Source organism: Sapajus apella, unplaced genomic scaffold (genome assembly GCF_009761245.1).
Source record: "Sapajus apella isolate SASKATOON/1434 unplaced genomic scaffold, GSC_monkey_1.0 scaffold20, whole genome shotgun sequence".
In the NCBI taxonomy this organism is placed as follows: Eukaryota; Metazoa; Chordata; class Mammalia; order Primates; family Cebidae; genus Sapajus; species Sapajus apella.
In genome coordinates this window covers 157,917-175,776 of record NW_022436960.1, presented here as the reverse complement: position 1 = coordinate 175,776, position 17,860 = coordinate 157,917, and the positions used below count along the sequence as shown (strand labels likewise).

The 17,860-nt window shown below is 44.7% G+C and overlaps 1 protein-coding gene across 14 annotated transcripts in view; it reads left to right on the top strand.

Annotated features, from left to right (window-relative positions):
* The first annotated feature begins 2,876 nt into the window (after nucleotides 1-2,876).
* The window catches only part of MARK3 (microtubule affinity regulating kinase 3), a 114,327-nt gene continuing 99,343 nt past the window's right edge, over nucleotides 2,877-17,860 (top strand). For 10 of the 14 annotated variants that reach the window (XM_032287290.1, XM_032287289.1, XM_032287280.1 and 7 more), the window contains exon 1: nucleotides 2,883-3,605. In XM_032287290.1, coding sequence (XP_032143181.1) covers nucleotides 3,555-3,605 — 51 coding nt within the window. In that variant the 5' untranslated portion in view covers nucleotides 2,883-3,554. Of the gene's footprint in view, nucleotides 3,606-17,860 lie in introns of all 14 variants that reach the window. The other 4 variants (XM_032287287.1, XM_032287286.1, XM_032287283.1 and 1 more) reach the window with 2 other exon arrangements.

The following is a 17,860-nucleotide window of genomic DNA, read 5'->3' as shown; positions in this document are numbered from 1 at the left end:
AGGAAGGAAGGGAGGATGGGAGGGAGGGAAGAAAAGAAGGAAGGAAGGGAGTAAGGGAGGGAAAGAAAGAGAAAGAGAAAGGAAGGAAGGAAGGAAGGAAGGGAGGAAGGAAGGGTGGGAGGGAGGGAAAGAAAGAGAAAGGGAAAGAAAGAGGAAGGAAGGAAGGGAGAGAGGGAGGGAAAGAAAGAAAAAGAAAGAGAGGAAGAAAGGAAGGAAGGAAGAAAGAGAAAGAAGAAAAAAGAAACACACACATCTATCTCCAGCTCTTTACAGTGTCATGATGTCATCTAACATAAGTGCAAGGAAAAGTTCCAGGCATTTAATTCTAGCCTTTACAAAACCCAGAAGCAACTTGAGTTAAGTACTATTATCTTCATTTCCTAACTTTTGGCATTTGTTGACTCATTATTTCACATGTGGCTTGGGTGAGAATAGCACCTGGGTGGAAACCTCCTTCCCCAGCTACTTCTCTGGCCAATGCGGACTGTTCTGAATTTCCCATATCCTTTCTTGCAGCTCCTGCCTGAGGCTGAAATCCTTTCTGGGGTGTTTTCCCAAGTCTTATCAGGATGGGATGCAGAACCAGATGCTGTGCTCTGTCCAAACCCGTCAGGCTCCTGCCTTCTCCTGCAGTCTCACTCTCCCGATGCTAACCCAGACCCACCATGTGGCTTCTCACCGCAGTGCTTATCAGGCCATCTTTTTGCTTGGACTGTCCTTTCTACCCATCCTCCCGCAGCTAACTCTGCTCATGCTTTTACACTCAGCATAAACATCCTCTCCCCCAGGGAGCCGTTTCTGACCCAAACGCCCAAGTTGGGCTAAATGTCCCTGCTTGGGTCTCCCACAACTCATGCTCACCCACATTGTAGTCAAAGTGTGCGGAGCACACGTTGGACTAATGGGAATTCCACTAACTCTGCTTGGCCAGAAGGAGAAAGAGAAAAAACTTTTTATTTATTTATTTATTTTTGAAGCAGGGTCTTACTCTGTCTCCCAGGCAGGAGTGCAGTGGCATTGTCCTTCTGCACCCACCCCCCCTTTTTTTTTTTAAGTTTTTGTAGAGACAAGGTCTCACTCTATTCCCCAGGCTGGTCTCCAACTCCTGGGCTCAAGTGACCCTCCCACCTCAGACTCCCAAGTAGCTGGGATTACAGACGTGCACGTCATTTCCCTATTCCCTTTATTTTATTTTGTTTATTTATTATTATTATTTTTTGAGATGCAGTCTTGCTCTGTTGCTCAGGCTGGAGTGCAGTGGCTCCACCTCGGCTCGCTGCAACCTTTGCCTCCCAGGTTCAAGAGTTTATTTCACCTCAGCCTCCTAAGTAGCTGGGACTACAGGTGCGCACCACAATACCTGGCTTTTTTTTTTTTTTTTTTTTTGTATTTTAGCAGAGATGGAGTTTCACCATGTTGGCCAGGCTGGTCTCAAACTCCTGAGCTCAGGCAACCCGCCCACCTCCATCTTGGCCTCCCAAAGCTTTAGGGTTACCGTGCTGGCCCCTATTCACATTTTAAATAGAACCACTCTTGGCCCCCTGAGCACTCCCCTGTGAGGGTTAGATGGGAGACCCGAGTGTTATCTTAGTCCTCAGGTGTTTTAACATTGGGAGCCTCTGGCCTCTCTGGGAGTGAATCTGGCATTTAAATACACATATATTTCCTGGAGCAAGAAATTTCTCAAACATAGGAAGACAGTTGGGATGCCAAGGACCAAAGGAAAAGCAAGCATGACATAGCCACCCACAACAAGGGCTTATTATCCAAGCTTTGGGAACTAGGTTAGAACCCCAGCTCTGTTGCTAACCAACCTGGGTACTTTAGCCAAGTCACTGTACCTGTCTAGACTTTAGATCGCAAGTCTGCCCATCTCATAGGGTTACCCTGAGGCTAAATGGAGTAACAAATGTCATGAACTCACAAGGTAGACTCGACCCTCAGTAACAGTTCGTGTCACCTCCATCCCCACACTACTCTCCCTCTTTGGACCCTGCACCCATGGATTCCATCCACCGCTGGCTAGGAGCTGAGCAGAGGCACCGAACACGTGAAGAGGTGAACTGGCAAGGAAGGCTTCCAGGACAGGTAGCATTTCCAGAGTTCCAGCCTGCAGGCGTCTACCCAGCTTGGCCGAGGCTGGCACGCAGAGATGCTTCCAGCCTTCCAGCAGCTACGCACTGACTGCAAGAAAAGCCTGCTTACAAATCCCCCATAGGCATTTAGGAGCTGGTGGGGCCTCTACACATTCGTGTCGCCCCCGGCCACATCTCCTTTGTGCCACCCTCGTTATTGCAGTCTTCCATCCGGATGGCATTTTGCTGGGTCCGGGTTTGCCACCCGCCTGACCACCAGTTCCTTGAGGGCCAGAGGCGTCTGCTGCCCCCGGGGTGTGCGCCCAGACCGCAGCTGCTCGGATCTGGAGACAGGAAGGTCTGCGGGCGAGAGCCTGACGCCCGGGTCACAGTTAAGGATGCAGGAGCCCGGCTCCTTCCGGTAGCGCCGGCCCCGTCATTAGTTGCTTCTGTGCCTCCATTCGGTGCTGCGCAGTCCCAGGGATGCAGCCGCAACTTTTGCGCATAGTAGGCTCTCGATCTGTAATCCAGCCAAGCCAGGCCTGTAGTCTGTAAATGCCAACTCAGCGGGAGGGCTCTGGCTGCTGCCCAGGGCCGTTTCCCGGCTCTTTCGGGGTTGCCCGCGCGCTCCTGACAGGAGGAACCCGCAGCCCGCGGGAGTCAGCGGAGACCCGGCCGGCACTTCCCAGCCCTCTGCACCGCCCCCGCGGCGGGGTCTGGACCAAGTCGCCCCTAGCAACAGCAACCGGGCCGGCTTTCCCAGGCCACGCTGATTGGCCGGACTCCGGGAGGCGGCGTGTCGTCACTTCCGGCAGCAGGAGGCAGCAGAGGAAGCCGAGGGGCGGCCATCTTGAGTCCGTGAGGCTCCGAGGTGCCGGGGTGCGGAGGCGGCGGCGGCAGAGGTAGCGGCAGCCGCTAGGGCGGAGGCTGAGGCAGCAAGCTCGCTGGAGAGGGAGAAGCAGCTTGGCGCAGGCGTCTTCTCCGCAGGCCGCTCCATGGTCGGCGCCTACAGCCCGCGGCGGCCTGTCTTGCGCTCCACTTCCTTCACATCCTCCTCTGCCTCCTGTTTTTCAAGGGCCGCCGGCGGCGCTGTGTGGAGGCCCGCGAGCTGAAATTCGCGGCGCGACGGGCGGGAGTGCAGAAGGAGGCCAGGGGGCCGGGGCTCGCGGGGCGCCCAGAGACGAGGGGACGCCGGCGGGCGGAAGCGCAGCACGCCGCCCGCAGCCTCAGCCCCGCCACTGCCGCCCTCCCGGGCTCCTCGCCGCGGCCGCCGGGGCAGGGAGAGAATGAGCCCCGGTACCCGCCGGGGTACGGCCCGGGCCAGGCCCGGGATCTAGACAGCCGTAGGGGGAAGGGAGCCGCCCTCCCCACGGCGCCGCTCCAGAACTGCCGTGGACTCGAGGACGCTGGTCGCCGGCCTTCTGGGGCTGTGCTGTTTTGTTTTCACCCTCGCATTGTGCAGAATTAAAGTGCAGTAAAATGTCCACTAGGACCCCATTGCCAACAGTGAATGAACGAGACACTGAAAACGTAAGTAACCTGGGCGTTCTCGTAGGCGGACCTTCAGGGTGGCCTGCGTGCTCCTCGGGCCGTGCCTTGCAGCCTGGTGTTCCCCCCCAGCCCGAACGCTCTGGAAATAGAGGGCAGGCCGTAGTCACCCGAGAGGCAGCCGGGCCGGACCGTTTCCTCCAGAAGTCCGCCCTATCCGCCCGCTCGCGGGCGGGTCTGCGAAGTCTATCGATTAGGCGGGCAGTCTCGTCGATTAATAAAGCCCAAAAAAGTTGCAGCGTTACGGATCGGTTCTTTGAAAGGTCAGGTTGCCGCACAATGGATTGTGCATGTGTGTGTGTGTGTCAGATCACTGCAGTGGTCAGTGCTTATTTTAACCAAACTCTGCTTTTAACTTGGTCAGGCAATTCTTCAGGGATTGTCACATTAATAACATATATTACTGGTGCTGATTAATCGATTGGGTCAAGTGGACTGTCTCGTTCTTTAAGATGGTCTGGAACTAAATTTAATCACAGCCACTAAGTGTCCACTGAGGGATCTTTGCGGAATTCCAAAACACTAGAGCGCAGCCTTTATTAAGGCACAGATTCCTGTCCATACAAATCTTTTTTGAAAGAGTTGGTTATGCCGGGCGCGGTGGCTCAAGCCTGTAATCCCAGCACTTTGGGAGGCCGAGGCGGGTGGATCACAAGGTCAAGAGATCGAGACCATCCTGGTCAACATGGTGAAACCCCGTCTCTACTAAAACTACAAAAAAATTAGCTGGGCATGGTGGTGCGTGTCTGTAGTCCCAGCTACTCAGGAGGCTGAGGCAGGAGAATTGCCTGAACTCAGGAGGCGGTGGTTGCGGTGAGTCGAGATCGCGCCATTGCACTCCAGCCTGGGTAACAAGAGCGAAACTCCGTCTCAAAAAAAAAAAAAAGAAAGAGTTGGTTAAACATTTTGAAAAGCAGGAAAGCAGATGTATAGTGAATATCTGCTCTGCCACTCACTGCTTAGCAGAGGGACACCCGCTGGGGGCTTTGCTGTCCTCCTTCCTAAAAAGAGGTTGGCTTAGATGAGCCCTTAGGTCTCTTTCAGCGCTCACAGGCTATGGTTTTATAAAAGGAACCTTTTATTTTGTTCATGTGAAACTACAGAATGCCAGGAACAGCATTGCTAGAGAATGAGAACTTGTAGTAGAAATTCCATCGAAGAAATGTTTGACTCTGTTCGTTCTGAACTCTTCTTTAGCACAATGGGTTCAAAAAGTGTTTCAATCCTGTTGTTGGCTGTCTTCTGTAAAACATCTAGCAAAATAACTTGTAAAGAAATTTCACTGACCTTTCATTAAAAGTGTTATGAGGTAATTGCTGGCACGAAATGTCTTCTCTTAGGAAATGCTTCCTTGCTTTGAGCATTTTCATGCATTCAGTAATGTCCTGAGATGTGGCCTAGTGGTGTCAGTGCCTTCATTTTGATCTTAAAAATGCCACTTGTGGCCGGGCGCGGTGGCTCAAGCCTGTAATCCCAGCACTGTGGGAGGCCGAGATGGGTGGATCACGAGGTCAAGAGATCGAGACCATCCTGGTCAACATGGTGAAACCCCGTCTCTACTAAAAATACAAAAAATTAGCTGGGCATGGTGGCGTGTGCTGTAATCCCAGCTACTCAGGAGGCTGGGGCAGGAGAATTGCCTGAACCTGGGAGGCGGAGGTTGCGGTGAGCCGAGATCGCGCCATTGCACTCCAGCCTGGGTAAAAAGAGCGAACCCCCCTTGCAAGAAAAAAAAAAAAAAAAAAAAATGCCACTTGTTTGCTGGATAACTGATAATTTAATCTGTAAACGTAAACCTTAGTCTAAAGCATCCCTGTAGCATATTAGTGTATAATATTTAATACTGTTTAACCCTCAATAGGTAGAACAGTGGTGTATGTTTCTCCACCTGAGATAGATTAGAAAATTATGTAAAGAGTAATAGAAACTCTTAGACTAGGTGAATCAGGGAACTAATTTTCTTATAGTCCCTTTAAAGAAACTTTTTTTTTTTTTTTTGTGGGATCGAGTTTCTGTCTCCCAGGCTGGAGGGCAGTCGTGTGATCTTGGCTCACTGCAACCCCCACCTCTCAGGCTGCAGTGGTTATCAAGCCTCAGCCTCCCGAGTAGCTGGGATTACAGGCGTGCACCACCATGCCCGGCTAATTTTTGTATTTTTAATAGAGATGGGGTTTTACGATGTTGGCCAGACTGGTCTGGAACTCCTGGCCTCATGTGATCCGCCCACCTCGGCCTCCCAAAGTGCTGGGATTACAGGTGTGAGCCACTGTGCCTGATTGATTAGTTTTGATCATTGATCTTCACTCAGAAGCAAAACTTTGCATTGAACCAGAGTAGGAGCTCCTTACTTTCTAAACTGAAGCCAAAAACAGCCATAGCAGATTTGTGGTAATGAAGGATTTCAAATGAGTCTTCTTTTTTTTTTGAGACAGAGTCGGGCTCTGTCACCCAGGCTGGAGAGCAGTGGCACAATCTCAGCTCACTGCAACCTCCACCTCCCTGGTTCAAGTGATTCTCCTGCCTTAGTCTCCTGAGTAGCTGAGATTACAGGCATGCAACACCATGCCCAGCTAATTTTGTCTTTTTAGTAGAGACGGGGTTTCTCTATGTTGGTCAGGCCGGTCTTGAACTTCTGACCTCACGTGATTTGCCCACCTCAGCCTCCCAAAGTGCTCTGATTACAGGTGTGAGCCATCAGCCATATAGTGTATTTAAAACTGAATTGTTGGCTGTGTTTAAATCGGATTTATCACACATTATTGCATTAATTTAACATGCCCTGTTACATTTTTAACTCTTGTATTGGCATGTTCTGGAAGGAGCTATGTATCTTTCACAGTGTGGTGCCCTTGTGTCAGTGTTACAACTCAGGTATATATCATATTACCTACATTACTGTACTGCTAAGTATTAGGCTTCCTGCCAATTGAGTGGTGAACATTCAAGAATGAATGGGAGCTCTCATTCTGTTGAGAAGCTTTTTTCTTAAAGTTAGTTTTATTGAGATAGAATGTTCATCCATTTTAAGTATATCGTTTGGTGAGTTTTGACAAGTGTATAGTTATGTAACCACCTTCACAAGATGTAGAACACCCCATTGCCAGAGAGGTCACTTATGGCCCATTATAGTCAGTGCCCTCTCTCTTTCTCAGCCCCTGGGTAACCACTGATCTGCTTTCTGTCCCTATAGTTTTGCCTTTTTTAGAATGCTGTGCAAATGGAGTCACAGAGTAAATAATTTTTTGTGTCTTCTTTCACTTAGCATAGTGCTTTTGAGATTTATTTTTTGAGTGTGTATCAGTAGGTGTAGTATTTCATTGTTTGGATGTACCACAATTTTTTTTTAATCCACTCACCAGTGGTGGACATTTTTGACTATTATGACTAGAACAGTTTTGTTTTTCTGTTTTGTAAAAATACTTTTTATTGTGCTTATCCCAGGAATCTTACTTAATTGTGTATGTCTGTGATAAGAATGTTACTTACTAGATCAAGACGAAGAAAAGGCAGATAGGGTGTGGTGGCTCATGCCTGTAATCACACCACTTTGAGAGGCTGAGGCAGATAGATGCCTTGAGGCCAGGAGTTCGAGACCATCCTGGCCAACATGGTGAAACCCCATCTCTACAAAAAAACAAAAACAAAAATTAGTTGGGTGTGGTGGTGCATGCCTGTCATCCCAGCTACTTGGGAGGCTGAGGCGGGAGAATCTCTTGAACCCAAGTGGTGGAGATTGCGGTGAGCCGAGATCATGCCACTGCTCTCCAGCCTGGGTGACAGAGCCTGTCTCAAAAAAAAAAAAAAAAGGTAGATAATTTGCAACAAAAATATTATCATCATCTTTGTACACTAACCCATTTTTGATTGATTTCCAAATGTTGATGTCCACCCTTAGTGAATGGGTACGTAAAAGTTCACTGTCACCACGTCGTGTTATAGCTCAAAAGAACCAGTCAACCTGATCCAGTGAGGATGATGAGACTCAGAGAGGTGACAGAGACTGCTAGTAGTGACAGGAGACCACTATTTAGTAGCAAAGCCTCTGCCAGGCTCCAGATCTCTAGCTTAGGCTCCACAAGGGGTTGTAGTTGTACCTATACACAGAGTATTTCTATAACTTTTGAAGCTTGTGGATCAGGGGTGTCCAATCTTTTGGCTTTTCCGGGCTGCATTGGAAGAAGAAGAATTGTTTTGGGCCACAGATAAAATACACTTACACTAATGGTAGTTGATGAGCTTAAAAAAAAATTGCCAAAAAAATCTCATAATGTTTTGAGAAAGTTTATGAATTTGTGTTGGGTAACTTTCAAAGCTGTGCTGGGCTGCATGCAGCCCTCAGGCCGTGGGTTGAACAAACTTGTTGTGGATTTATTTTTATTTTTGTTTGAGACAGTATCTTGCTCTGTCACCCAGGCTGGAGTACAGTGGAGCAATCACAGCTTGCTGTAGCCTTGACCTCCTGGGCTTAAGCAGTCCTCCCGACTCAGCCTCTCGCATGCATGGCTAATTTTTAAATTTTTTTTGTAGAGACAAGATTTCCCTATATTACCCAGGGTGGTCTCTAACTCCTGGGCTCAAGCAGTCCTCCTATCCCAGCCTCCCAAAGCACTGGAATTACAGGTGTGAGCCACCACACTCAGTCAAAACAATTTTTAAAAAATGTTTTATTATAGGAAAATTTAAATATTTAGAATGTTATTTATTAATATCTCTCAGACCCAGGGTGATTTTGCCCTCTAGTGGACGTTTGACAGTGTCTAAAGACATTTTTGATTAACACAACTAGAGAGAGGTTTGGCTGACCAGGAATACTGCTTAACATTTTACAGTACACAGGACAGCCTTCCACAACAAAGAATTACCTGGCCTAAAATGTCAGTAGTACTGGGTTTGAGAAACCCTGATGTGTATAGTTAGCCCCCATGTACTCAACAGCAGAGCTCAGTGGCCAGTCGTACTTTGTTTATAAATGAAGAAGTAAATGCAGTATCATTTCCTCCCTAAAGCTTTTAGAAGAGAAGAAGCCTTTTTTAAGAAAAATAAAATCAATACCTTTATCATATTTTCTTAATATCAAATATCCAGTGTCTAAATTATTTCACATTTCTAATTTTTAAACTCTGTTCAAATTAGAATTCATCTTGAGTTCATACACTGTTGTTGGCTGATATGTAAAATATGCCCCCTTTTTTTTTTTTTTTTTTTTTAAATTGAGATGGAGTCTCGCTGTGTCACCCAGGTTGGAGTACAGTGGCGAAATCTCACCTCACTGCCAACCTCTGTCTCCTGGGTTCAAGCGATTCTTGTGCCTCCTGAGTACCTGAGATTATAGGTGCCAGTCACCACGCCTTGCTAATTTTTTTGTATTTTTAGTAGAGATGGGGTTTCGCCATGTTGACCAGGCTATTCTCGAACTCCTGACTTAAGATGATCTGCCTGCCTCGGCCTTTCAAAGTGCTGGGATTACAGATGTGAGCCACCGTGCCTGGCCAAAATATGCTTTTTAAAGGCAACCAGTTTGCATATTTCAGTTTATGTTCTATGGTTACATGGAGTCATGGACACATCCTTTTTCTATACTGGCAAAATTAGCAACATAGTTTTCACATAAATTTTAAAGGATTTGAACTTTTTTTTTTTTTTTTTTTTTTTTTTTTTTTGAGACAGAGTCTCGCTTTGTCACCCAAGCTAGAGTACAATGGCATGGTCTCGGCTCACTGCAACTTCTGTCTCCTGGGTTCAAGTGATTCTCCTGCCTCAGCCTCCTGAGTAGCTGGGACTACAGGCATGTGCCACCACACCTGGCTAATTTTTTTTTGTTTGTAGTAGAGATGGGGTTTCACCTCGTTGGCCAGGCTGGTCTTGAGCTCCTGACCTCGTGATCTGTTCGCCTCGGCCTCCCAAAGTGCCTAGATTACAGATATGAGCCACTGGGCCCAGCCGGATATGACAGTTTGTAAGCCCTGGGTTATTTGCCAAAGTGCCAGAGGCCCTGGGCTTTCCCAGTTATTTAACAGCTACTGATATGTGTGCATCATGTACTTATTATTAGTTAATGCAAATAGTCCCCCAAATTTCTGACCTCTGTGAAATAAACTGATGATGCTGTTGTCTAGCTAGCTCTTGGTTATGTGAGACTGAATTAACCTGTTCAGCAAGTATGAGTGCCTACCATGTTATGACACTGTGCTAGGTGCTGTAGAGGCCATATACCTGGGAAGCATAGCATTCTCACACTTTAGTAATTCCTACCCCCTGCGGGACAAAGCAGTCTGACCTTTGTGAAACTAGTCTGTAACTCTCAAACTTAAGCAAACATTAGAATCACCTGAAGGGTTTTAGAACCCTGATTGCAGGGCCTCACCCCCAGACCTTGATTTTAACTGTAGCGTTTGAATTTCTAGGCTGCGCGCAGTGGCTCATGCCTGTAACTCCAGCACTTTGGGAAGCCGAGGCAGGCGGATCACGAGGACAAGAGATCGAGACCATCCTGGCCAACATGGTGAAACCCCGTCTTTACTAAAAATACAAAAATAAGCTGGGCATGGTGGTGCCCACCCGTAGTCCCAGCTACTTAGGAGGCTGAGGCAAGAGAATCACTTTAACCCAGGTGGTGGAGGTTATAGTGAGCCAAGATCATGCCACGGCACTCCAGCCTGGCAACAGAGTGAAGAAACTCTGTCTCAAAAAAAAAAAAAAAAAAAAAAGAATTTGGATTTCTAACAAGTTGCCAGGTGATGTTGATGCTCCAGGTCCAGGGACCACACTTACAAATCACTGTAGCAGGAATTTCTGATGTTTATTTATTAAGAAAAAAAAAGAATCACTGCCTTAGTGTTCAGTGAAGCCTTGCTAACTAAACTATACTCCTTTTAGATTGTGCTGTGACTATATCGAGGAGAGGTTTCCAAACGGTTTAATTGAGTTTTCAGGATCCATGAGTTAAAAAAACAAAACTGCCTGTTTATTAAAAAGTGTAGTTGTGGAAAATAACAATAGTTGCCATTTGATGATAACTTACTGTATACCAGGCAATGATAGAGTACTTTATAGAGTAATTTCATTTAAAATATGTAGTATGGTTTTATTTAAGCAGTTTTTTTTTTTTTTTTGGAATCGGAGTCTCATACTGTCACCCAGGCTGGTGTGAAGTGGCATGATCTTGGCTTACTGCAGCCTCTGCCTCCCGAGTTCAAGTGATTCTCCTGCCTCACTACAGGTGGCCGCCACCACACCCGGCTAATTTTTTGTATTTTTAGTAGAGACAGGGTTTCACTGTGTTGATCAGGCTGGTGTCGAACTCCTGATTTCATGATCCTCCCGCCTCGGCCTCCCAAAATGCTGGGATTACAGGTGTGAGCCACCATGCCCAGTTTAATCAGCTTTTTGACTTCTTTTTTTTTTTTTTTTTTTTTTTGAGACGGAGTTTCGCTCTTGTTACCCAGGCTGGAGTGCAATGGCGCGATCTCGGCTCACCGCAACCTCCGCCTCCTGGGTTCAGGCAATTCTCCTGCCTCAGCCTCCTGAGTAGCTGGGATTACAGGCACGCACCACCACGCCCAGCTAATTTTTTGTATTTTTAGTAGAGACGGGGTTTCACCTTGTTGGCCAGGATGGTTTCGATCTCTTGACCTCGTGATCCACCCGCCTCGGCCTCCCAAAGTGCTGGGATTACAGGCTTGAGCCACCGCGCCCGGCCAGCTTTTTGACTTCTAAGGACAACTTCTTGAATCAAGCAAGGTGTTTCGGCCTTATCAGAAAAAAGTTGGCCTGTAGTTTCAGCTACTCAGGGGGCTACGGCCAGAGGATTACTTGAGGCCAGCAATTCAAGTCCACCTGGACAACATGGTGAAACTCCGTAACTTAAGAAAAAAGAAAAAGTTGGCTGGGCACTGTGGCTAACGCCTGTAATCCTAGCATTTTGGGAGGCCGAGGTGGGTGGATCACCTGAGGTCAGGAGTTCAAGACCAGCCTGGCCATCATGGTGAAACCCCATCTTTAAAAAAAAAAGAAAAGAGAAAAAGTTGATCTTTGAAGAATTCATGAAAATACCTAGTCAGAATTTGCAGGGAAAGATCTTATAAACTTCAGTTTGAACATCATTTTCATCTTCTGTATGTAAATTAGGTAAAGGTTGAAATTTGCAGTAAGTAGAATTTTGGTCATTTCAATTATATAACTCATATACATTGTAATTAGACTTACATAGTGCATTATTTACATTGTAATTACGTAGAGGCTTACACACAATCTAATATAAATTAATAGTAACTGTTTGATTTCAAAGAGGACTGTTCTGCATTTTATTACTCTTTTTTTTGTTTCCTTTTGCTTTTTGAGACAGAGTTTCACTCTTGTTGCCCAGGCTGGAGTCCACTGGCATGACCTCAGCTCACTGCAACTTCTGCTTCCCAGGTCCAAGTGATTCTCCTGCCTCAGCCTCCTGAGTAGCTGGGATTACAGGGGTGCACCACCACGCTCAACAAATTTTTTGTATTTTTAGTAGAGACAGTGTTTCACCATGTTGGTCAGGCTGGTCTCGAACTCCTGACCTCAGATGATCCACCCACTTTGGCCTCCCAAAGTGCTGGGATTACAGGCTTGAGGCATTACACCCAGCCTGCATTTTAGTATTCTAAGATATAGCCAAACTTTATGCCTGGAATTTGTTCTGAGCTGGAACACATTCCAAGTAAGAGTCAGGGAATGTTCCATGACTTGTGGCTTTGGTTAGAAAAGAAAAAGGAGTCAGGGAATGCAGCACCCTCTGATCACGACTGGGAGGTCTAAAGCAGAAAATTCATTTGTCTCATAACCAATTTAAATTTTCAAATTAAACCTGAAAGAGAAAATAAATCCCTTACCTGGGAAGCTTTAATGTCCGATCACACACAAGAAGTTAAAGATTGTGCTTGGAGTTGGTCTGCAAAAGTAGTAAGGAATTTGTACTGACCCTTCTGCACCTGCTTTTACAGAGCAATAGGAAGGGCAGAGTTGGTGTTGGAAGAAAAGGCCTTTTTTTGGAGGAGGGGAAGCATCCAACTTTGTCTTTAGCTTAGAGTTCACTAGCACTTCACTCTAGCCACTCAAGCTGCTTGACTATGATGAGTCTTGTGTACTTCTATGTAGACTAGATAAGATGTTGTTTCTGTGGGTTATGTGGGACTCTGGTATTCAGTGTTGAAGCTCAAACAAAGCAGGTGTTTTTTCTGTATTTCTTGTTAATAGGCAGTTGCTTTTGGTTGGACCTAAATATTGTGGGCTTTGTGTAGGGATAGTTCACACAGCATTTGTTTTGGCAGAATTTAATATGAAATCCGAGAAGTTTAAATTCATAGGTTTTGTTTCTAGAATTTTACATAACCCTAGTCTTTTTTATTTCTTATTTATTTTTTAATTTTTTTGTGATGGAATCTTGCTCTGTTGTCCAGGCTAGAGTGCAGTGGCATGATCTTGGCTCACCACAACCTTCACCTCCCAGGTTTCAGCAATTCTCCTGACTCAGCCTCCTGAGTAGCTGGGATTACAGGCGCCTGCCACCTCACCCAGCTAATTTTTGTATTTTTAATAGAGACGGGGTTTCACCATGTTGGTCAGGCTAGTCTCAAACTCCTGACCTCAAGTTATCTACCAGCCTCAGCCTCCCAAAGTGCTGGGATTACAGGTGTGAGCCATGGCACCCAGCCAAAACCTTAACACTACTTTCTTGAAGGGATGTGTGATAGAAAGAGTCTGGGCTTGAAAGTGGAAGACAAAAATGAGAGCCTAAGACTGATTTAGAGAAAGATTCTGAAGACAGTTATGAGGTAGAATGGAGAAGATATGGAGCAAAAAAGGAAGGAACAATAACATATAAGAGGAGAAATTACAATTTAGTTATAGACTGGAATTTGAAATTGGTCTTGCAATTTAAGTAACTGTGGACAAATTAATTCACTTGCCTATGCCTCAATTTTTTTTTTTTTTTAATCAAAAGAGAATAACATCTCAAGTTGTGTTTCGGTTTTTTTGTTTGTTTACTTAGATTTTTATGTCTTTTCACTTTCTCAATCTCCTCTGTGGTCACATTCATCAGGCATTCTGTCACGTTCATCACTGCCAGGCTGGCCTGTGTTCTTTCTAGGCCTGCTGCATAGCTGTCATCCTGACATCTCCCTTCACCCGTTACCTAGGGATTCCTTTTGCCTTTCCTGTTGGATCCTATTTTCTTCCCCTTGGTTCACTCCCAGGTTTCATTACAGCAGTTCTTCCAGTGATTTTCTGAGAAAGTTGCTGGGAGGTCAAATTTTAAAATCCTTTCATACCTGAAAACATCTTTATTCTGTCCCCATACTTGACTGATACGTTGGCTGCATATACACTTCCGGACTGAATACCCTTTTTCCTCAGAATTTTGGATTTTTTTTTCTTATATGGTATCTGACACTCCGATTTGGAGAGATACAATGCTATTTTGAGTCTTGCTTATTTTTCTGCATTTATTTAAGGCTAACTGGAAGTTCTGTGCGTTTGGATGGATCTTTAATAAAACAGTGGGGCATACTGTTAATTCTTTGTGGAGCTGTTGATACCAATATATTTTGTCTTATCACTTGGCCTGGGCAAGCACAGAATGCCCATATTCCAGGGAGCTGAGTCAGGGAAGAGAGCAGAAAGAAAAATCTGTGGCTTTGTGTTTTCTCTCCTTGTTTTCAGTGTCCCTGCCCTCAGTTGTGCCCTTTGTCCGTAAGCCCAGAGACTTTCCATTTTGCCCTTTCTGAGGAACCTCCAGTTTTTTTCCACAGTGGGAGAGGAGACCTGGGGGTCTGTTATTTGATGGACTGACAGATCATCATATTTCAGGCTTACTTCACTCATACTTGTAGAGGTACTTGGTACCACCAGTTCCTGAACCTTTTGAGGGTTCTATAATACAAATCAGGATTTTCCAATATCTCTATAGCTGGTTTAGGATTAGTCTTTCTTATATGTGTTAAGTCATTTTCCTTCTTTTTTTTTTTTTTTTTAGCTTCTGAAAGGGTATCTTTAGTTTCTAAAATTATATCATTTCTGTTTTCTTTGTCTTGTGTTTTTTTCCTTATGCCTTGTATTTTTTTTTTTTTTAACTTTCATTTTAATGGAGTGTGGAGATTGGAGAGGGAGAGAAGGTAAATGCAGCCATGATTTTTAACAGACATGGATTAGGTATTTACATATGCCAATATATGTCTTTAAAATTTAACTACTGCTTGTTATTATAAATAACAAATTAAGTAATAGGCTTCTTAAAAAATTGAAGGTAAATTTGGCTAATGGTGGGGGGTTGTGCTAGAGTAGTGTTTCCCCTTTCCCCCAAGCTTTCCTACCTCTTCTTGGTTGGTGCCTAGCCTGAGTAGACCCTCATCTCTCATAAGAACTCTCCTACTTGCCCTTCAAAGACTCCATCCCTTCACATCTTAGGATACCTTTTTTCCTTCATCCCACCCAAATGTGATCATGTCCGTTGGATGCCTGGAGCTGCGTTATCCAGCACAATGCCCATAGCCACAGATGTGGCTACCAAGCACTTGAAATGTGGTTAGTCTGAATTAAGGTGTTCTGTAAGTATAAAAGATAAACCAGACTTCAAAGACAGTATTTCAAAAATAGGATATAAAGCTTTTTTATATTATACATTGAAATACTGGGGTATATACTGGGCTAACTAAAATATGTTATTTAACATATTAAATGTTTCTTTTTACATTTCTTAATGTAGCTACTAGAAAATTGAAAATTACATATGCACGTCACATTATACACCTATTAGACAGCTTTAGAGTATTCACTCTGATTTTCTTTTTTTTTCTTTTCTTTCTTTCTTCTTCTTTTTTTTTTTTTTGAGATGGAGTTTTCGCTCTTGTTGCCCAGGAGTACAGAGGCGCGATCTCGGCTCACCACAACCTCTGCCACCAGGTTTCAAGCGATTCTCCTACCTCAACCTCCCAAGAAGCTGGGATTACAGGCATGCACCACCACGTTCGGCTAATTTTGTATTTTTAGTAGAGACGGAGTTTCTGCATGTTGGTCAGGTTGGTCTCAAACTCCTGACCTCATGTGATCCACCCGCCTCGGCCTCCCAAAGTGCTGGGATTGCAGGCATAAGCCACTGTGCCTGGCCTTCACTCTGATCTTCTCATGGGGCAGGAATTGCCCCTTGTTTCAGTTACTGTTCCCCCGTTAGCACCCACGTATATTGTGAGTAACTTGAAGGTTTAACATCACACTTTTCTATTTCTTTTATTCCCTAATAATGCCTTCCATATAGTTGACTAGCTAAAAGTTACTGAATCAACATTTTTTTTAGCCACAGCTTGTGCCTTACAGTTTTTTATTCTGAGGATTAGACAAGTAAATTATTTTTCAGTATATTATGCTAGTTCACTGACTATTCCAGTAACAATTATTATATTCAAAAGTGAAACAGATTTTTACCGTATTTATGGGACAGTAACAGTTCCCCCTTCCTATTCATATTTTTAGATGCTTTCTCACAAATTCAGCTGTGAAGAGTCAGATTATCTTTGGTCTGTGTGACACTATCTTGTTTTATCTATTTCTGTTAATCCCCATATGTCATTTCTCTTACCTTCCGTCCCACATTACTGTTTTAATGTGTTTAGTATGTGTGTGTGTGTTCTTACACAGTTTATTTTGGTATGTTTGGTACTTTATGTAAATACTGCATATGTCTCATCTTGCACTTAATATATTGCATCTAACTGCTAAATAGCACTCCGCTGTATGCATCTACCACATTTTACCCACCTGCTCATCAGAGGTGCTGCACATGTGGGTTTTCTCCAACTGTCTGCCACCACAAAAAAAAGTGCTACAACATCTTCATGCAAGTCTGCTTATGGAACAATGTAAGAGTTTCTTTGGGATGTATAGCTTGGAATGGACTTGCTGGGTCACAGGAAATGTCAGATTGTTCTTCTGGATGGCTGCTTGCCATCAGTAGTGCATGAGAGTTTTTGTATTCCCCTTTCTCTGCCAACATTTCAGAGCTTTCTAATTTTTCACCACCTAACAGGCATATTGTGGTACTACATTGTGGTTTTAACTTGTATTTCTTTATGATTTTTAGAATCTCTTTATATATTCCTTGGCTTTGAGGGCATCCTTTTCTGTAAATGCCATTTTTCCTTTGTCCATTTTTCTATTGGTTGCTGTGTTTTTCTTGTTGATCCTTAGTAGTTCCTTGATTTTTTTTTGTTTGTTTTTGAGATGGAGTCCCACTCTGTTGTCCAGACTGGAGTAGCTGGGACTAAAGGCGTGTGCCACCACACCTGGCTAATTTTGTGTTTTTAGTAGAGACAGGGTTTCACTATGTTGGCCAGGCTGGTCTTGAACTCCTGACCTCAAGTGATCCACCTGCCTTGACCTCCCAAAGTGCTGGGATTACAGGTGTGAGCCACCACACCCAGCCAATTTTTTTACTTTCTAGATACTACTCTGTTGTAGGCTTAAGACATTGCAGCTATCTTCTCTGTTCTTTGTCTACCCTTCATGAATAGAAATTCTTAAGCTTTATAAAATGAACATGCTTTTGAAGTTTGACTTAAAAACTTCTATCAGAAGGATATTCTCTTACATTTTTTTTTTTTTTTTGAAATGGAGTTTTACTCTTGTTGCCCAGACTGGAGTGCAATGGCACAATCTTGGCTCACTGCAACCTCCGCCTCCCAGGTTCAAGCAATTCTTCTGCCTCAGCCTCCTGAGTAGCTGGGATTAGTAGGCATGTGCCACTACCTATGCCTGGCTAATTTTGTATTTTTAGTAGAGATGGGGCTTCTCCATGTTGGCCAGGCTGATCTCAAACTCCTGACCTCAGGTGATCCACCTGCCTCGGCCTCCCAAAGTGCTGGGATTACAGGCGTGAGCTACCGTGCCCAGCCTCTCTTATATTTCTTATGCTAATCTTTTATCATTTTGCCTTTCTTGTGTAGGTTTTTGTTCCTTCTAGATTTAGCCTAGTTTTGCATGTGGTCTTAGGTAGAGGATCTACTTTTATTTTTCTCCATTGGCTGATATAGTAAACCTGTTTCCTCACTGCTGCGTATTCAGCAACCCATCCTTTCCCCACTGGTTTATGGGGCCCTCTTTATTTTATCTTATGTTCCCGTATCTTCATGTCTTTTATTCTTGTATCCTGTGGCATTGGTCTATTTTTTTATTCTTGTGCCAATATCTCACAGCTCTCCTTTTCACTTAGC